Genomic DNA, 19,276 nt, shown 5'->3' with positions numbered 1-19,276 from the left:
GGGAAGCGAGATCGATAGGTCAGTCGTGGTCCGGTAATCTTGAGGATGGACTGTAACTCGAGTCAAACACTAGCTACATGACTCGGGGGTCGGGGTGGAGATCTTAAAGTTTCCCCAATTCGACTCGACCCTCTACTCGCTGACTTGGACTCGGAATTGACTCGAGTCAAAACTATGAAAGTGAAACTGACTTGTGACTCGGATCCTTGTGACTTGGTTGCAACACTATCTTCATGGCCTTTTCATATTGCAATCAATCCGAATATGCATAGCCCCTCACTGGAAACGAAGCGGGTGGTGGCGACAAAGAATAAATTTTTATGGGGGAATCACCAAGTTTACGAAGGAGTGCGCGGGGTGGATTGCAAATATTGCACTCCGTCAAAGAATTCCATCATTAGATCAATGTCGGGCAATAGCTGATGTTCCGGTGGCCTGCTGCAGCTTTTTTGAGTTATCTCTGCGCGAAATGGGGATGATGGATCAAAATACTCTTATCAACGTGGTGAAAAGCGAAGGCCGTCTACCAGTTGATTTATTCTCCACCGAAGTGCGGGTATCCTACGAAGCACTCATTGAATTCCTATCTTCCAACCCGCCTGAACTTTTGCGCAAAGTCGAGACTTTGTGTATTCCGTCAAAAAATGGCGAGCACGTGCCAGACGAGATAACAAAGCTGAATAGACTTCGCTCATTTACGTATAAAGGTTCTGAAAGAGATGAGAGAGGGAGAATACTTCGTGGGTCGTTGTGTGATCTCCCTGAAGACAAGGCGTTTCTTCATGACTTAACCTACCTGGATATAAGCTTCAACGACATCTTTGAGTTACCCGGATGGGTATTTGATCTAACGCATTTGAAGAGATTCCAACTCAACTTTTGTGACGTCGAACTGTTGGGTGATGAAAATGTACCACTCAATTTTCCTGAGCTGAAAGAGTTCTATGCAAAAGAAAATCTATTGACATCGCTTCCGAAAGGGTTTTTCCAATTACAGAGTTTGGAAATTCTCAATTTATCGGGCAACAAACTTGCATCCGTCCCAGAAGAGATTTATGACTTGATGAATTTGGAAATGTTGGATTTATCAGATAACCAACTTACTGGACATTTGCTTCCACCTGTGCAGCTCAAGAATTTGAAGATATTCAAGCTTGCCTTCAATAAATTACGTGAGTTATATACACCATATTTATTTATTTTTTTCCACAGACTATACTCCAAGTTAGCAATTATATGCATTAAGAAATGTTGAGCTATTTCATAGTTTAGTAGCAGTTTTTGAATCAGTGCCTATTTCATGCACAATTACACATTCACTCTACTTTTCTGCCGACTGCAGGGGGTCAGTCAAGTCAATCGAATCATGCAATTAGTGACTCTCTGTCTTTTCCCAGAAAACATACATTGAATCTATTATAAAAAATTGGATTTCCAGGCTACTTCAATAAATATTACCACTCTGCCCTTCCTTACCTCTACTTGAAGAAGTGTTGGCCAGGACTGGAGAAAACTGCTTTAGTAGTATTGGTGATTACTTGATACCAATCACATCATTATGCTCAGACCGCGATTGAAATTTGTCACCCTGATTTTTGCCTCAGATATGAGCATCTGATTCGTCTCTTATGCCTACATCGTACAATACTAGATGGTTAGGGTCAGGTTTTATATCATTATTCCTATGCTAAGTTCACAAACAAAAAAATTTCTAGCTAAACTGGATGTATTTTTTCGTTGCAGATTCTGTCGACCAGTGCGCAGCGAAAATGACACATCTTAAGATGTTAGATCTTCGATTCAATGACATCCGTTCTGTTCCTGTCGATTTTGAGGAGCGCAAATTCATATTGCTAGATGGCAATCCTATCGGGGAAGAGACCTTTGAAGAAGATTCACAGGTTAGATCTCCTTTGTTATTGGTTTTCCGTATTGGTAGGGACTCGGTTTTTCAGTCGGTGGGTCATGGCTTCGAACCCCGGCTACTTCAGACCAAAGACATGCTTGTAAAACTGGTACTGGTATCGATGGCTTCCCAGCAAGGTGATCGGCACACCGGTATTGTATGGAGAAACAAATCAATGGTGCTGACTCGATAACTGAACAGTTCCTTGCCTTATCATCTCTGGGGCTCCAGCATGATTTCAAGATCTTTAGGATCAATTGCAGCCACCCGTCTCCATCTGCACCGCTACACAGTTAGCTACACACTAACAATATTGTGTATTCTTTTTGTTTTGGGGTATTTTTCACATACTCCATTTCTTTGTTCATAATGTTCTGGTTGACGAATCAATAAAGTCTGTCCCTCTCTTCGGATCTACATCACCAAAGCACCCTGATGGTGCAGAAAAACATAAATTGTTGTCTTTATACATGTATCGAGTAACGTCCTGTCAAAGGCAATTCAATTTTAACCGATTTAAGATTATTTTCATCTTTATAGCGTCTTTCGATTCAACAATCGGGACTGTTACTTTTTACGTCAACTTCAATTCTGAAAAAAAATATGTATCATATAGGCTACTTGAAGATTCCAAGTTTCAATAGTTATATACGTTTTTGCTGTATTCACATACTACTACCTTCGATTGTATCAATGCTGGTGCTGAAACTGGACTACATAGAATGGGGATTACTTGGGTACGTCCTTTACTGTACTTGACAGTTTTCAGTTTTCTAGGCAAAACTAGGCCTGGAATACTTGTGTGTTACTTACTTGCAAATCACTTCTACTTGCACCCGAGTAATAATTTATGACCTTACTTCTACTTCTACATTAGTGCCATTGATGACTACTACTTCGACCACCTCTTCTCTTTTCTGCTAGTAATTACATTCACCTAATATCAGCCTGAAAATGATAGTGGTTGTTCCTATTTTTGCAGAGTAACTCCATCATTGGCGATGATATGGCGTGCCGGAAAATGCAGGCTGATGCATGCTGTCTTGAATTTGAGACTGGCCGGGGTATAGAATATGAACTCCCGTGTGGGGTTAAAGTTGGTATACCAAACAATGCACTGCCAACGAACATGACCATATTCTCAGAAGTAAGTATCATTTGTGACTGTATGATAAGAAAGTAAGATAGCCTACAATAGTATGGTATCGGAAAGTCTGTGCCGATATGCTTGACTTTAAGGTTTCTGATACGAGTTCCGGTTCTAATTGCGGATGTTGAAAAGTGAAAGGTTGTTGTTTTCGGTGCAAATAAAAAATATTAGTTGCCGAAGGACTAGAAAACATGCGCTGATTTTTGGTGTGAATCGTGATACCAGTGTTCTGTGATGTGATGTTGTTACTGCCATTGCTAGCTCAGAGTCATCACTATTAACAGCGATGTATCTAGGGAGCGGGTTTTGGTCCAAAATCCCTCCGATTTCAAGCTTGTACTGATGTTCATGTGAAAAACTGATCCAATTCCGATAAAGTTTGAAATTAGCGAGTTGGTACGAAATTTAATCAAGCTCATTGTGTTTTAAGTAGTTAATTGCAGATTTTTAAGTGTTGTTAGATGTTAGTTGTGGATGATGTTTAATCAGTGAAGATGATTTGGTTACTCCATTTATGCATAAGCCTTCATTTATCATTATTGTTTGGCTTTTCCAATATAGTGATAGTCATAACGAGTCAGCCACGTGTTATAGTTTGGGTGAAATTTTACACCAGACGCCCTTCTTGGCACAACCCTGTCCTTTTCCCTTGCTTGGGACGGCACTGCAGTGGATTGTGCTCGCCAGTAGCTAGGTTTTAGGGTGTCAGCTCCGTTGATGTGCTCCGAGCCCATGTGTGCAGATTGTGAGACCAGTTCTCTATCCACAGAACTACGGTGGCTGACTTGTTTGAGACTTATAAAATATATCGTGAAATGTGCCTATTGTAATCTCTTTTTGTAGTTACTCCTCTTTGCCGTATGGGCCTACTACAGAGTGAGTTGTGATATAATAAATTCAAACATTTCCATTCATGTTTAGTTACTGCAAGGTTCCGATGTTGACTTTGAGTTGAACGACTTGGATGAGCTTTTAAGCGGAGTTCTAAATCTATCTCCTGAAGGGCTGCAATTCAAAGAGGTAAACAGTGTATTATTTTATAGATTATAGCAGCCGTGAACCGTATTAGTAAAGTGTTTATGAGAGGATACTAACTTGAATGAAAGTCATTATACTTACTAGCCTATAGTCATTGTTCAGCTATCTCTTTAATCCTTAATGATGTGCTTTACAAATATATTGCATGCAAGACTGCATTTCGATATTGAGACTTCAGCAACTGTACATGATGGGTTGCTAGCATCCACACTCCGTATTCATTTTCGTTAATTTGCAAAAACGAAGTGCAGCGAGTCAGCGTTTTAAAACATGAACTTGACAAAGAATAGATTTTGAATCTGTATGAACAGTGAAAACCTTCATCCCTGCCTTTGACTTTGTCTCACTACTTTAGAACTTAGATTTACTGAGCTAGCTTGAACTAAAAGATTACGATTATTCCACTAGGTGTGACTAACGGAACAATAGATACATTTCGCTAATTGCTTTTGTTAATACTGCTTTATAGGATTCTGTATATGATTATACTGTATTTCATGAAAGTTATAACGAACCTTCAAACTTTTGTAAGTGGACCATAGTTGAAGTAGTTGGGTATCACTGCTTTAGGGTAGAAGCAATAGCGGAAAGTTCATGAAAATGGTGTATCTCAACTTTTTATTTTGGTTCTAAATAGGTTCCGAAACGCGACACTTTACACTCTGCCGCCCCTGAATTATTGTGCGATTGATTGACTTTAATGTGATATAGGTGTGTGCATAATTGTGCAATTAATAACGCTAAGATAGTCAAGACATAGTATTGCACTCATGCTGTTTTACAGCCCGTTAAGGTGTCATTACCATACTCGTATGAAAGAAACGATGAGCAAATACGAGAAATTATTATCCGAGTGATGTCATCGGATGGAACAATCGAAGACCTTGAGTGAGTGAAGCCGGCTACGTTGCTCCGTCATATCCTATTATTATATTACTCCGTTTTGATCTCGAGTATTTTTAAGTAGTTTCAAAATGTATCTACTACCATACATAACTTATTCGTAGAAAGCAATCATGTAATTGTGTTCATTGTATAGTAATGACTAATTTACTTTCATCCAGCGGCAAGAATAATAATATCTCAGACACCTGGGATTATATGTTTCATCATGAGGATATTCGGGCTGTCATTATGAACGTAGCGTGGGGAATCCTATTTATATAAGCTGTAATTAAAATGTCGCGTTTTCCGTGCAATTATAGTCGCATAGCTACGTGCATTTCTTGATTGAAGGATATGGCCATTGATAATGATGACGTATAAGTCAGGCATAGCTTTTTATAATTACGCATTCCTACAACAGTGATAGTATTACTATTATTCCTGATGTATGCCCTCTGTGGAATGCTGATTTGTTTTTGTCTTTATGAGAGATTTACCTTGAAACTGAAAAGATGCATGTATATTGTATATCTAATCTATCTCAAGCATACTTTCAATAGTTGACATTATGAATGAAGTTTTAATTGGCAGAAAAAGTGTTTTTGCAAACTTTGTATGTATTCATAAAAAGCATACTGTTTTTTCTAGAACTGAGACGCATTTGGTTGAATCTGACGGTAAGAAAACTTGGGTTGCTGAAGCGTACACATTCCATTTTTCAAAATTTGCCGCCATAGCAAGAATCATGGAAGCGTCAACTGTTATTCACCAGGTAAATATTATGTATTTTCGATTGACCATGCTTCCAGACAATCACAATATATTGCTGCTTTTGTAGCACTCACGACACTTACTTTTCACTCCGGCATACCCACAGACCAAGCTGAAATTTGAAGAAGGGTCGGTCTCAGAAGGGACTACTGTCACCATGAAGGTATCTTGATTAGTACGTCGTGGGCTCGATCCCAGGCCGGGTCAGACCAAAGACCTGATTAGTAACAGTGGTATTCTTGCTTGGCGTTCAGCATAGCCGAGTTAGCATGGAGGTGTGGTGCAAGACTTAGCAAGCCTTACTAGGCTATGTCCGCACTTTCCTTCCATATGCACATAGTCTACTCATGGCAAGCATATGCAGTTATGCACAGGTCGTTTGTATATCATGAGTCTGTGTATATGTCAAGGACAAGGACAAAGTCAAGGACAAAAGTATACAACGTCCTATCCCTATTTTACTGGATGATTAGGTGGATGAACTCCATACTCCAATCATTATGTACAAATATATCCTGTGATTACTGTCCTATCTAATCGAAAATCTATACTATATGATCTGTATTTACGACAGATTACTTTTTGCAACTAATCATGACCATCATTATTGTAATTGCAACTGACATGATTTTGGTGTTGATGGCGTATTTGAGAGTAGAATATGAGCTAATGTGATTACCACCACCATCACATATCCTCTGCACAAGATATTGATGGATGGTGACTTGAAGATGTTTCATTTTAACCTAGTGTATCCGTTGATGAAAAGCACCCAGCACTAATCAATACTTCAATCTGCATGAAATCATTTTTTCGCCCTCAAACTCTCTCTGTCTCTGTGTGTGTGCAATAGGGTTGTCCAAAATTTGGAAAATCTTACAAATCCTCCGTTGTAATGTCTTATTCTATAGATTATTGATAAAAAACGACACTGGGCCTAAAAGAAGCTATCAGGAAGGCCGTTTAGATTTCGTGCAAAGCGTTTGAAAGTAGCTGCTGAAGAATGGGCGTGCCACCGACCATAGAACGGCGAGAAGACTAGTAATCACGAAACCACTACTCTTGATTGGCTAATCCAGTGGTTCCCAACGTGGGCGATATCGCCCCCCAGGGGGCGATTTGGCGATCTAGGGGGGCGAAAATGACGAAGGGGGCGATAGGGGGGCGAAAATGGACAAAGGGGGCGATGGGGGGCGAAAATAGCGAAGGGGGCGATGACGCGTCAAAACGGCTGACCTTTTTTTTTTTTTTTTTTTTAGTCATCCACCTAGCAATTTGGAGAGAAAAAACGTTATTTTCAGCTCTGAGCGGAGAAAGATGACTTTTTTTTTTTTTTTTTTTAGTCAACCCGCCGGTTGATTACAGTCTGTATGCCCAATTATCGGTGCACAAAATTTGGGGGGCGATGATCGGTGTTGACCTTGAAAAGGGGGCGATCGGTCGAAAAAGGTTGGGAACCACTGGGCTAATCGGTAATGCTTCAATGACCACGACAGCAGCAGCTTGCTGATTAGGCGATCAAGGAGTCTGCTACCGGCGGCGATTGTGAAAGCGCATTGTATGTAGGTTGACAGATAATGATTTAGGATTGATTCAGGGTATGTTGAGGTACGAAATACATGATGAACAAACAACAGCTGCTTCACAAAAACATCTAAAGCATGACCGCTTTATTGTGAAGGAAACTGCCGTAGCTTATATGCCTTGTTTTCAACGAGGGAAAGCATAGGCGTTTATGCAAGTGGCGACGGACTCCTAGTTTCAGAAAGGATTATCATTATTGAATACAAATATAAAGCTTAACAACGACACTATAATTTGTTTTATCTTATTGGGCTCAGGTTGTAGTACATAGTTGAAGTTTTGAATGCTCTAAGGATCGGCTGAATCAGCGGGCTATGCTTGGCACTTATCAGATGCTCACATCAAATTGTATTCACTTGCAAGTGTTGTCAAAGTCCTTAATGATGACGCAGAAAAGAGGTGTAAAAGTAAGCACATACTATGCTGGATATGATATGTGCAGAAAAGGGGTGTAAAGGTAAGAACAGAAAATGCTTCATAGTGCTTAGTATCCAGCTTAGTTTGCATATCATATCAAGCATAGTCTGTGCTTAAATTTACACCTCGTCACTGTGGCATCATTAGGGACTTTGAAAACACTTACAACCTGATACAGCCGATCCCTAGAGCATTCAAAACTTCAACTATGTACTACAACCTGAGCCCAATAAGATCCCACAAATTATAGTGTCGTTGCTAAGCTTTATATTTGTATTCAAGAATGATATATCCTTCCTGAAACTAGGAATCCGTCGCCACATGCATAAGCGCCTATGCTTTCCCTTGTTGAAAACAAGGCATATAGGCTACGGCAGTTTCCTTCACAATAAAGCGGCCATGCTTTAGACGTTTTTGTGAAGCAGCTGTTGTTTGTTTATCGTGTATTTCGTACCTCAATATACCCTGAATCAGTCCTAAATCATAATCTGTCAACCTACATACAATGCGCTTTCACAGTCGCCACCGGAAGCAGACTTCTTGATCACCTAATCAGCAAGCTGCTGCTATCGTGGTCATTGAAGCATTGCCGATTAGCCAATCAAGAGCCGTGGTTTCGTGATTACTAGTCTTCTCGCCGTTCTATGGTCGGTGGCACGCCCATTATTCGGCAGCTACTTTCAAACGCTTTGCACGAAATCTAAACGGCTTTTCTGTGAGCTTCTTTTAGGCCCAGTGTCGTTTTTTATCAATAATCTATAGAATAAGACATTACAACGGAGGATTTGTAAGATTTTCCAAATTTTGGACAACCCTAGTGTGCAATGTGTTTTGCAAATTGTATGATCCCAATTTTATATTAGCCTGTTGGAGAATAATTCAAGCTTACGACCACACAGGTCATTGCAGTCGACTCGAACATTGTCGATGAAGTTTCTATGAATAACGATGCTGCAACATCTTGCATACTTTCTGTCAAAGTATTTCCGAGCGGCACTGTCTTTGAAAAGCCTGTGCAAGTTCGAATTGCCCTGCCGGATAAACTTGTGAGTCATGCGGTCATTTTTGTAAGGAAAATTGAGAATTGATCATGTACCATTTACTTTTTTAAGCTCGGTAAAAATTTCAATCATAACGATCTGAAATTGCTCAAATGCGAACCTGACAGTAGTGATTGGGTGGACGTGACGTCGGACACTCCAATGACAGTGTCTGCTGTTGACGTCTCGTTTTATGTCCAAGTATTCTGCAAGTAAGTAATACATTTTATGATTATCTAGGTCATTGAATATTAACCGGGGCTCCCCGAGCCAATCTCAGGGTCCTGCAGGAGGTCAAGACATACACTCAACACATAGGTATGATTCGTGATAACAACGTCACCTGTCATTGTCATCATCAGCTACAGACAATTTGACAGTAGTCGAATCAGTATTTCAGTAGTGAAATTGCAACTGTTGTGGTTGTACATCAGGTGAAGTGGCGTACACAGGGAAGGTTGGGAGCTGAAATGTCAATTCTGTATCAAATATTTATCAGCCCATTTGCAATTAAGCAACTGGTATCATTCTGTTGCGCTTCGACCAAACTATATGAATGCACACTCTGGTCTGTGAAACTGAATAGTAGAAATCACGCCGATTTGCTCTAAACATTCATTATGCTGTTTTTGTTTTGTGTCATCATGCTGTCATCAAATCATACTTTAATAATTTTACAGTATCATAATAACAATCAAGTTGTGGGAATTTTACTTGTTTCACAAGCACACCTATATATGATATAACGGATTATCTTTTTACAGGTATGTTGTCGTGAAGGACATAGTTTGCGGAGCCGTACGTTACATATATCGTCGACTTCGCACTCACAAAGTCCAGTTTATCGCCATGCAGGTTAGTAGCCTACTATCTAACAGGAAATGAACTAGCAGTACCGGTATGCAGGTATGTCATGAATCAGCAGTCATTCAGCCTGTTTTAATCATACGTAATTACTGCTATATTGAGGGAAGTGCCAGTAAAATGAATAGCACGCACGCATGGTCTCAGCAACGAAGCCATTGCATTCGTGATTATGCTAAACTGTTCAATATTCAATAGAGCAAATAAATCTCATTTCATAAATTATTATGTACTCGAAATATGGTTTAAATCAATACTTATAATTTGTATGATAAGTTTTCTTTCAAATATAATAATACTTATAAACGGATATTATTTTGCGTTAAACACAGTTTTTGCTCCATCATGTAGGTGTATATCGCAATGACAGTTCTTATTCATATGGCCCATTAGCAACATTTCATAGAAGACAGGAGGGATTCTACTTTGAAATGGATGTTAAAAACTTACTATTTCAGCAAGGGCTGTTGTGTGGCACACATTGAAAAGAATGGAGGGCAATGGAACTCTGAAATTTTGAAAGTAATCAATAAGCCTGTGGCAATCTGTATTCTCTGAACTGCATCTTTGGCCAACCATCATAGACGTAGCCAGGATGAAATTTTGGTGGGATAGATAAAGATGCAGGGGTCAAAGATGCGGTACTTCCCTAGTTACGTCTATGGCCAGCATAACTATAAAGTCATTCATAAATAACAATTTTTGCCAATGTACAATTGGAAAATTGGTCATTTATCATTCTCCTGGATTTTTGTAACTGACCTGCTGATGGAATGTTTCTGTTTCACAGAAATGTACCTTGCCCACCCAAATTCTCACGCAGTGTATATTGGAGAAAAAGGTCTCACAACGGATTCAACAGCTGCGAAAATTGGGCTACGAAAATGAAGATGCGGCCACCGAGGTTCAGGAAATGATCGAAGGTTCGCCATTCAAAATTAAGGTAAGTCTCCGGTCATCCCAAATGCAATGTATATCTTTCAATTTATAATCTGTAAATTTGAATGTGAAACTGTAAAATATGGATATGCTGACTTTGCACATTAATATTAATAAAATAACTTGAATAAAAACGTGCACGATTGTTATGTGTAGTCCAACATTGAAGTCTCGCCCTCACATCTATTATTGAGATGTACTGGTCCTTGCGACTACTAGAAGGTCTCTCTTTACGGCTCACACCTTCACTACGTTATACCTGATCCATTTGTCAAAAAAATTGTATGGCTGTATGCCCTTGCTATACTGGATTTCAATGGTAAGTCTGCCGGGGAACTTATTATGTTTGCATGTAGCGAATTGATAGTACCGCGACTACGTTTAATATTGCTGAAATGGCTTTGTGTATTTCAGGTTATCGGAGATATAAAACTGCAAATGTTTGCGGAACGTAAAGCGCAGATGGTGCAAGAAAGAAACTTGCTCTGCAAATTCTTCTCTCAGTATCCGCCAGATAAGAAAGGATTTTCAAGGTGAGATTAGCTAGTACCGGTAGAAACAAATTTTTGTCATCGTTATTAGTTCCTTTGCTTTTGTGGGTAACTCTGTATGTAGGGATGGGCAAGATCGAGTGGCTGAGTGATTCGATTCTGAATCTGGTAGTAGAGGTTACTAAATTTGGTCCCCAGTATCACTCAAAGTCACACATAGAGTTTGAATACTTGACAAGATTTCATGCACATTCAGATTCTTTGTGGAGCCTGGCAAGTCGAGTAAAAAATGTCAAACCGGGTTTATATCCTTCTACAGAGTGCAAGAGGATACCACCAAAGGTAAGTCTCACTATACTGTTGAAGTTTCCAGCCCGACAGAATAGATTTAAATCTAACATGTGATGATGAAGTCTGTAAAATGGAACATTCTTTAATAATGTTAACGAAATAAAATGGTGGGTTGTGATTTAAATGAGGATTACTTCTTAAAGCAGGGGTTCTCATCCTTTCATGCTGTGCCACTTCATTCTAGGAAAAGGAAATTCTATGTGTCCCCATGCTGTATATATATATAATACTGGCATAGTACTGAAGAGTAATTACCATTTTATACAGTGGAAAAGGGAACCTACTTTATGATGACTACACTTGTATCTAAAACAATGTACTGTGTGCAGGGTTGCCATCGACATGGACCCAAAAATAAGGACAGTCGAAAAATTGGATTGGCATTAAAAGCGTTTTTTACCGATACGTTGTATTTATAAGACCCGTGACATGTCACATTCCAGAAACAACCTGCCTCAGCAACTCCTTGTTAGTATAAAGTGCTCCATTGACCTCACGACAGCTCAGGTCTAGCTTTACCTTTACTCAGGGCCAAAACTGCACTTCGTCAGCCCCCCTAAAAAAACACGTTGGTCTTACCCCTCCCATGGGGTGATAAACCAACCTCTTGACCTCGTTGTGATTAGAGGCGTCAACCAGGATGGAAAAAGGCTGTAGCCTACATCAAGTTTAGACAAAACATTCTTTTGATCGTGGAGCAAGAACTCCAGTAACACTGCTTGTAGTCCAGGTTCTGGCCGAAGCAAACTTCTTTGCGATGTTGGAATGGGGGAATATTGCTTTGAAAAATTTCGATGTGCGATCGCTGGTGCGGAATGATTGCTGGTGTTTGCAGTATGGAATGCCTCAACAGCAGCAGCCTTGTAGTCTGTGGTCGTTGGTACTGATCGACTTGTGAAAAAATTATTCATCAACTGGCTCGAAATAATCAATATGATACACTTCTTGTGTTTTGGGGTATCAATATGGGTTGAAATACCGGTCTTTCCTATGGTCTCCAGCTTCATGTTAATGTCGCAATCGCAGATATTGCCATGTTCGAAGCACTCGCCCTTCAAGCTTCGTTTGATACCTTAAAATTCTCTCTCACAAAAAATGTTTTTACGAATGCTCATTTTACCTACCAGATTTAGCCTTATTAGTAGCTAACATTACATGTACAATAATTTAGATACATGTATCAATGATTTATAGCATTACTTTTTAACCCAAGCGTCGACGCCTTTTTTCAGTACGCAATAAATGCTGCCTTCCCTACAGATTTTTCTGCTTTAGACTAAACAGCAGAAACCTGGTACTGCTGTTTACTGCTAAAATGACGCCCGCTGCGATAGGTTGGTACAGCCGAAACTGCTACACCGGAGTTCCTTTCATTCATGATGTCATAAAATCTCGACGCAAAAGCATAATTTTAGAATATTATGCAACACAGATACCAGAGGGAAATGATCGAAGTTCTGTAGATGTTGAAAATAAGACAAAATAGGGATGCAAAGTCGAAAATAAGGACATTTCTTAGAAATAAGGACAGTTGAGTTTTCTAAGACGTGGCCCTTCAAAATAAGGACAAATCTTAGAAATAAGGACGGTATGGCAACCCTGACTGTGTGTCTATAAAAATCGGTGATAATGACGTAAAAACGCTTAATATATCAGGGCATGTGGTGAGAAGCTTTTCCCTGCTACACTGCCAAGTGCAATGGATGTCAATATGTTTCTAGGAATGAGATTTTTCAACTCTATATTTATGATATTCGTTCTCTCAATGAACTCATTAATAATATCCACTATTCTACCACATACAATGATTAAGACTGACACAATATCTATATAACATTATTGAGCTACCAAGCCTATTAAATAAATGGCTGTGTTGACTTTGTCAATGTTCAAACTGATTAATACAAGGTGTTTGATGTCATCATACCAAATTGTATGTCATTGAAATGCTTTCCTTATTTCTTCATCATATTAGGACATGCACAGTGTTCGATTATCACATGTAATATTTTCAATTTGCAGTCGCGACCCTAACTGCCAAAGAGGTCTCTCCCAGGAATTCTAAAACGGCGAAAAAACGCAAAATAACTAACGGCGATGGAGATTTTGGTGAATTGAGCTTCTCTAAAGACAAGGTCATCCAAATCGAATCGAAAGAAGACGTTTACGAGGAAGAAGATCATTTGGGAGACGTCCCTATTGCGCTTCAAGTAAGATTTTCATAGTGACATTTGTGATCTGTACCTTCCTGAAACTATGCTGATTCCAATGGTTTCGCATCGGCGTTTTTGCTGTCCTAGTTTTTTTTCCATTTTTCTTCTTTTCAATAGCATCTACCATCTGGTTGCAATAGCTAGTCAGTATGAGCTCTTGTGACACTCATAATGTATCAGATTAGAAATAACATTTGCATCTGTACCTTAGTGTTGCCATTTGATTTCTGACTGTATTTACTCAATCAATCATAGAATGTGTCTGTTAGCTTGCATCTAATTTTGGTTTCTATGAATACAAAAAGGTAATGTCACAGTTTAATAATAATCCACTGGTTCATATTGCTGTCAGCATTGCGCAGGACAGCACAAATTAACTGTTTGATTTGCCATTCAGGGTGATATTATGGACAGGATACTAACGGATTGTGAGACTCCAGAGCTTGATTTTGGAGGCCTTGGTAAGTGACTTGTCTTCACTTTATATAATGGTATAGTTGTTTGAAGTTGTTAGGTGAATAAATAAGTCGTTGTGAATTACCCAGAAATTTGATTTATTTGAAAATTTGACAAATACTCCTTCTCGGTGTTTCGGGTTAAGGCATAAAAAATTTCTACTCTCTTTTTCCAGGTACGGGTATGTTTCGTGAGGAAAATTTACGTTTGCTGGCAAACAAGATTGGTAACGAATGGAGAGAGATTGGAACATTTTTGGGAATTTCATATGCAAGACTAGATCAGTACGTGTACAACATAAACTTGGCCAAGATATGGCTGGATGAAAATGAAATTCTTACGAAAACTTGACTTTCTCAAGAAGTTATAATTGGACATTAGCTACTCTGATTTCACAGCGACGATGTATTTGGAAATTGCTTTACTTGCGGAGCCATTAGTCATTTCGTGTTGTGCGACGACTAATCTTTTGGTTTCTGCAGTAGTCAACCCAAGGTTGTAATTGCTCGAGTCGACGAGTCATGACACGACTCCAGTCAGACTCAAGTTGCGATTTGATGGTGACTCGAATTGACCTGAGTCATCTTCTTAAAAATGAAGTTATCACACTATTTTCTCCTCCAAATGCTACCAGAAATTGTTAAAAGTAGTTTATCAATTAGTATATTATGAATGCAAAGGATTGGATATCACCAAGCAGAGTTGTAAAATGTGGGTTTCACATGACATTAACTCATAACTGAACAGTCAACACAGTGACTCGGGCTCTAAACTCTACTCTGTGACTTGGACTCGGTGGTGAATTGAAAATGACTTCGAGTCAAAGCTATAAAAGTGAGATTGACTTGTGACTTGAAAGTGACTTGGTTACAACCCTGTGTTACCCCCTCGACTAAACTACTTTTTAATACTACTTGAGTACTTCACACACCGTTCATTTTCTATTTCTGCTTGAAGTAGTTTTTGAATGTCCTGCATACAGCTACCTCTGCTTGAGTAGCAATGTCGACTGTTTTGAGCACCTTTGTAACGTTGCCATGTTGCAGGATCGCATCGAATCATCCGGGCAATTTGTCGGAGCAAATATTCAAGATGTTGAGAACATGGTCCAATCTACACAGAGGGGACGAAGACTGCATCGAACAGTAAGTTTCGAGGTTGCCAGGAAAACTTGGACAACTAGATAATTCCAATTCAACTAATTAGAGCGCAATACCGGTGATATAATGGGGTAGATGGTTCTATTCTCTCATTTTGATGCTAATATTATCAGGACGTAGGAATATGACATTGTATATTTTCTCCTTGATGTTTTTCGAGTCATATACACCGACTCATGATATAGGCTACAAACGATCTGTGCGTATTCATATCATGAGTGCATGGTGCGCATATGATGCTGGACAAGGAAGGTGCAGATATAGCCTAATCAGACTTTCTAAATCTTGCATCACCCCACCATGCTATCCTGGTAATGCTGGACACCAAGTTGGGAAGCCATGAATACCAGTGTTACTAATCAGTAGGGCGGTTTTTTTTTTACCTAAAAAAAAGTAAATTTTGACCTAAAAATTCAAAATTTTGACTTTTTTTGACCTAAAAAAACTGAATTTTGACCAAATTTTGACCTAACGTATGCAAATTAGGTGTTTTCCCAAATAATGTCAAAATTGTACCAGTTATCTACATTTCCGGTTGTAACTGGCTGTCCCAACGTAGTAGTTTGGCCTGAAAAAACGCTTTTGGCTTAGAAACAGGCAACTTTGTACATATAAAAAACAATATTTTAACGAAATCTGGCTCTATGAAGAATTCCAGTGGTTGCAATACGTATTATGGTGGAAATAATTTTAAAAAATTGTAGTACAACGAGAGATACTTTTCTATATTCTTGGGTAAAAAGTGCATGTCCTTACTTGCCAAGGACGTTCAACAGCAGCAGTTGTTGGCTTACAACACTCAAGTTGTGCAATGTGCATACACTACTGGTGACGCACCATGTTGCTTCATTCTGACAATGTTGTCTATTACAATTTTTCATCATGCGCTTCTCAATATAAGAATGATGCCCCAGTTAGGATATTGCGGTACGGTGACCATTGACCGTTGATGATTCAGTATGAGCAGACAATGCGCCGTTTACAACAGTAGGCCTATAAAGTAGACTACAAGCTGTAAAATATCAAATGATACGTTCACAGACAGTGCATAATCTACGATACAAACGAAATAAAGACGTCAAAAAAATTTTGACTTTATGAACAATTTTGACAAATTTTGACCTAACGCTACAATTTTGACAAAATTTTGACAAATTTTGACATGTCAAAAAAAAACCGCCCTACTAATCAGGTCTTTGGTCTGACCCGGATGATCAAGAAGCCAGTCACTTCACCATTACGCTGTCTTTTCGGTAATCTAATTTGTGGTTTTCCTTAAAATGCTACAGGCGAACTATATTGTGTGTAATCACACTCAGGGGTAGGTAACATTGTAACAGTATTCCTCATTGAGATTTAGGGCGATTGAATGCTGCTTTTTCCATGCCCTTGTTAGTAGCATTATATGTGAGGTCCTTTGATATCGCCAGGAAAAAGGCCATGGAAATCAAGCATTTGACAATTCTGGCATTCAGTGGCAAGCTGATTAGCAATATATTTCGAGAAATCAAGTATCTGACTGATTTGATTCTAAATCGAGTATTAGGCATCAGGTATTCGATTATCACGCGTTATGACATCATGGGAGTATGGGTGGTGTGGGAAGTTTGAATAGGTACCTTTTGTGGCCACAAAAAAAGCTAGTTCCACATCACATTAAGATAATTTTGTATACTTTCGACAATACTGACTTTGTGACAATGCTGTAGGTTGATCATGCCTCCACAGAAATGTCATTTGTGTTAGCATGCGTAGTTATGTACTGTATGTTTTGGATTTTGATTGGTAGAACTGTGAAACGTGTGTAAAAGCTTAACCGGTCATGTAGATATAAATCCTCAGTTACTTTTGAACGTATATATTGTTCTTTTTAGATTTGTTGAAGGTTTATCGCTGGCAGGGCGGAACGACCTCGCCCACCAGGTCAAGTCTTTGAACGAGGAAGCGAAAAAAGAATTTCATAATTCAGTGAAAAGCTTGCGTATTCGATAAAGCAGAGCCAAAACACTTTTACATTTTACTGCGTTTTTATCCGTGGCTTCTTCTAATCATAGCAGTGATTTTTCTCTATTTCTACCACTATGCCTTGCATTCTTACGAAAATTTGTAGGAAAGTCACGGAATGATATGTATTCAGATCGGACCTGGGAAAATTAAAGAACAGACTAATTCGATTGGAAATCAAGTATTTCCCATTGAGTCAAATATCATTTGAGTACCACCCATTGATGACATTGAAATGAGAAGAATTAATACGTATAACCATGGATTGTAACATAAAGCCTTCCGATAATGCTGCATTCTAGTCCAGAAACTGTATGATGACACAAATTTAGAGTCGAAGTCATCATGTCAGTCAATGCTTGACTTGCAGTGAAATTATTCACAGTAGTGGACTGTTTTATTATGCCGATGGAACTTCTGGAACTGGAAGATCATTCATTTTATCCCAATCGGCCTCTGGAGCCGAGATAGAAACAGCAGTTGCTCGAAATTAATCTTGATCTTGGCTTTGATATGTTGCTCACGCACGCACTGCGTTATTTACATGAGATTATATGAAGTTTATATGAAATTATCGCCGAATTTGCACATGTTACGAATCCCTCACATCCATTTTTTGCAAGTATATGTCTTCCACTACCATATTATGCAGTATGCACTAGCTCATTTCATAATAAGAGACTAAATTTTTGAATCATAACTAAGGTATACCAAGTTCGTAGACTTTCACCGTGCGGCCATTGAAATGCTTGCTCAGACATTACAAGACCTGACTATCACTTTTATTTCTTAACATTTATTACACTATTCGGCTAGATTAAATTGGTACGTACTTCAGTATGCTAAATCATTTCTTAGCGTGCCACCGTCCCAATTTAGTGTGTGAGTCTTCATTTTGTTTGATGTGTTCGTTATGAATATGTGGACTGCCTTAAAACTGCGTTTGTAGCTGTGTACATTGTTAAACTCATGTAGGCTACGTCACGAACCAGTAGGTACCTAGACAGTGGACGCTTGTTACGTTATATATAGTTTGAATTTCAAATCAGTGTGGCAGCAACCGCTACTTTCATATTATACCACCCTTGTCTTCACCTAAAGCTCTATCTGAAAACTTTTAACTGTTCTGTGAGCTCTTGCTGAGAAGCGGACCATTGGTAGAGTATTCTATACAAATATATTTATGAAAGCAGTATACACCTTATTTGTTTATCACTAACCTCATCTTCAGTATCTGGATTTCCGTTAACTACCCTCATTTTCTGAATTTTTGTTGTTTGGCGTGCCTTCCTCGTTGACTGATCACGTTTTGGACATCCCTTTCTGCTCTGTGCCTTGAATTTCTCTGGATTATTGGACACCGATTACTCGGGACATTAATGTTGTTTTGAAATGGCATCGCTGTGTAACTTCTTGGTGATACACGGTATTTTATGGATGCCATTCCATGCTTCAAAGTTGATTTATTGCAGTGATGTGTCAATTACGTTGGTTGAAATGCTGTGTAAATTTGCATCTTCAATGACATGTTCTAAATAAACGACTCGTTAAGGATTATGGATTGTTCCTAATGTATCAAAATGAAACTTGTCGTCTATTTATGCTAATTTATGTTTAACGTGCTGGTATGGGTTTGATGTCACAAGCTATATATAGCTTCCATTGGTACTTAATAACAATTTTATATGGTTGGAATTAAAATGCTTCTAAGATTTTATTCACTCTATTCAGGAACTATTTCAACTTTTCTATTTACTAATAAATTTGCCAAATCTTTCATGTGTAGCATCTGAATGTATAGTGACAGTTCAGTATCAGCTTTAAGAATCTCACCATACAAGACTGCGATACAATGGACAGATAGGAGGATGTCGAAATGACTTGGAGTAGTCTTTGAAATCAGACACCCACGGGCCTAGGCAATAAGTATTGCTCATTCCAAGTGCTAATTAAATCGTCTTTCAAATATTCGTCACTTGTGTAACGTAAGTCAATGCCCAGACGAGG

At 38.9% G+C, this 19,276-nt stretch overlaps 1 protein-coding gene across 2 annotated transcripts; it reads left to right on the top strand.

Moving 5' to 3' along the window:
* Positions 1 to 286: 286 nt before the first annotated feature.
* Positions 287 to 19,046, top strand: LOC145439506 (p53-induced death domain-containing protein 1-like). 2 transcript variants are annotated; one of them, XM_080316984.1, is made up of 18 exons: positions 287 to 1,172; positions 1,744 to 1,901; positions 2,889 to 3,053; positions 3,978 to 4,076; positions 4,879 to 4,982; positions 5,628 to 5,751; positions 5,818 to 5,913; positions 8,651 to 8,797; positions 8,864 to 9,003; positions 9,556 to 9,646; positions 10,446 to 10,598; positions 11,009 to 11,127; positions 11,342 to 11,427; positions 13,459 to 13,646; positions 14,047 to 14,110; positions 14,281 to 14,389; positions 15,152 to 15,250; positions 16,458 to 17,113. In XM_080316984.1, exons 1-18 carry the CDS (start codon positions 470 to 472, stop codon positions 16,468 to 16,470), a joined length of 2,658 nt encoding a protein of 885 aa, XP_080173110.1. In that variant the 5' UTR covers positions 287 to 469; the 3' UTR covers positions 16,471 to 17,113. The 2 variants fall into 2 exon arrangements, with proteins under 2 accessions (XP_080173110.1, XP_080173111.1); XM_080316985.1 differs by lacking the exon at positions 16,458 to 17,113 and adding an exon at positions 17,140 to 19,046 and having other exon boundaries at positions 307 to 1,172.
* Positions 19,047 to 19,276: the final 230 nt, after the last annotated feature.

Source organism: Botryllus schlosseri, chromosome 5, assembly GCF_051294905.1.
Source record: "Botryllus schlosseri isolate E-star chromosome 5, Bs_hap1, whole genome shotgun sequence".
NCBI classification, from domain to species: Eukaryota; Metazoa; Chordata; class Ascidiacea; order Stolidobranchia; family Styelidae; genus Botryllus; species Botryllus schlosseri.
Note: the sequence above shows the minus strand (reverse complement) of the source record. Positions and strands in the feature narration are given on the sequence as shown.

Excerpts from the sequence above, each read along its gene's own strand:
- LOC145439506 (XM_080316985.1), top strand. The coding sequence starts at position 470 with ATGGGGATGATGGATCAAAATACTCTTATCAACGTGGTGAAAAGCGAA. Across the intron at positions 3,054-3,977 it reads ACATGACCATATTCTCAGAA|TTACTGCAAGGTTCCGATGT; the intron begins GTAAGTATCATT and ends ATTCATGTTTAG. Across the intron at positions 11,428-13,458 it reads GCAAGAGGATACCACCAAAG|TCGCGACCCTAACTGCCAAA; the intron begins GTAAGTCTCACT and ends TTCAATTTGCAG.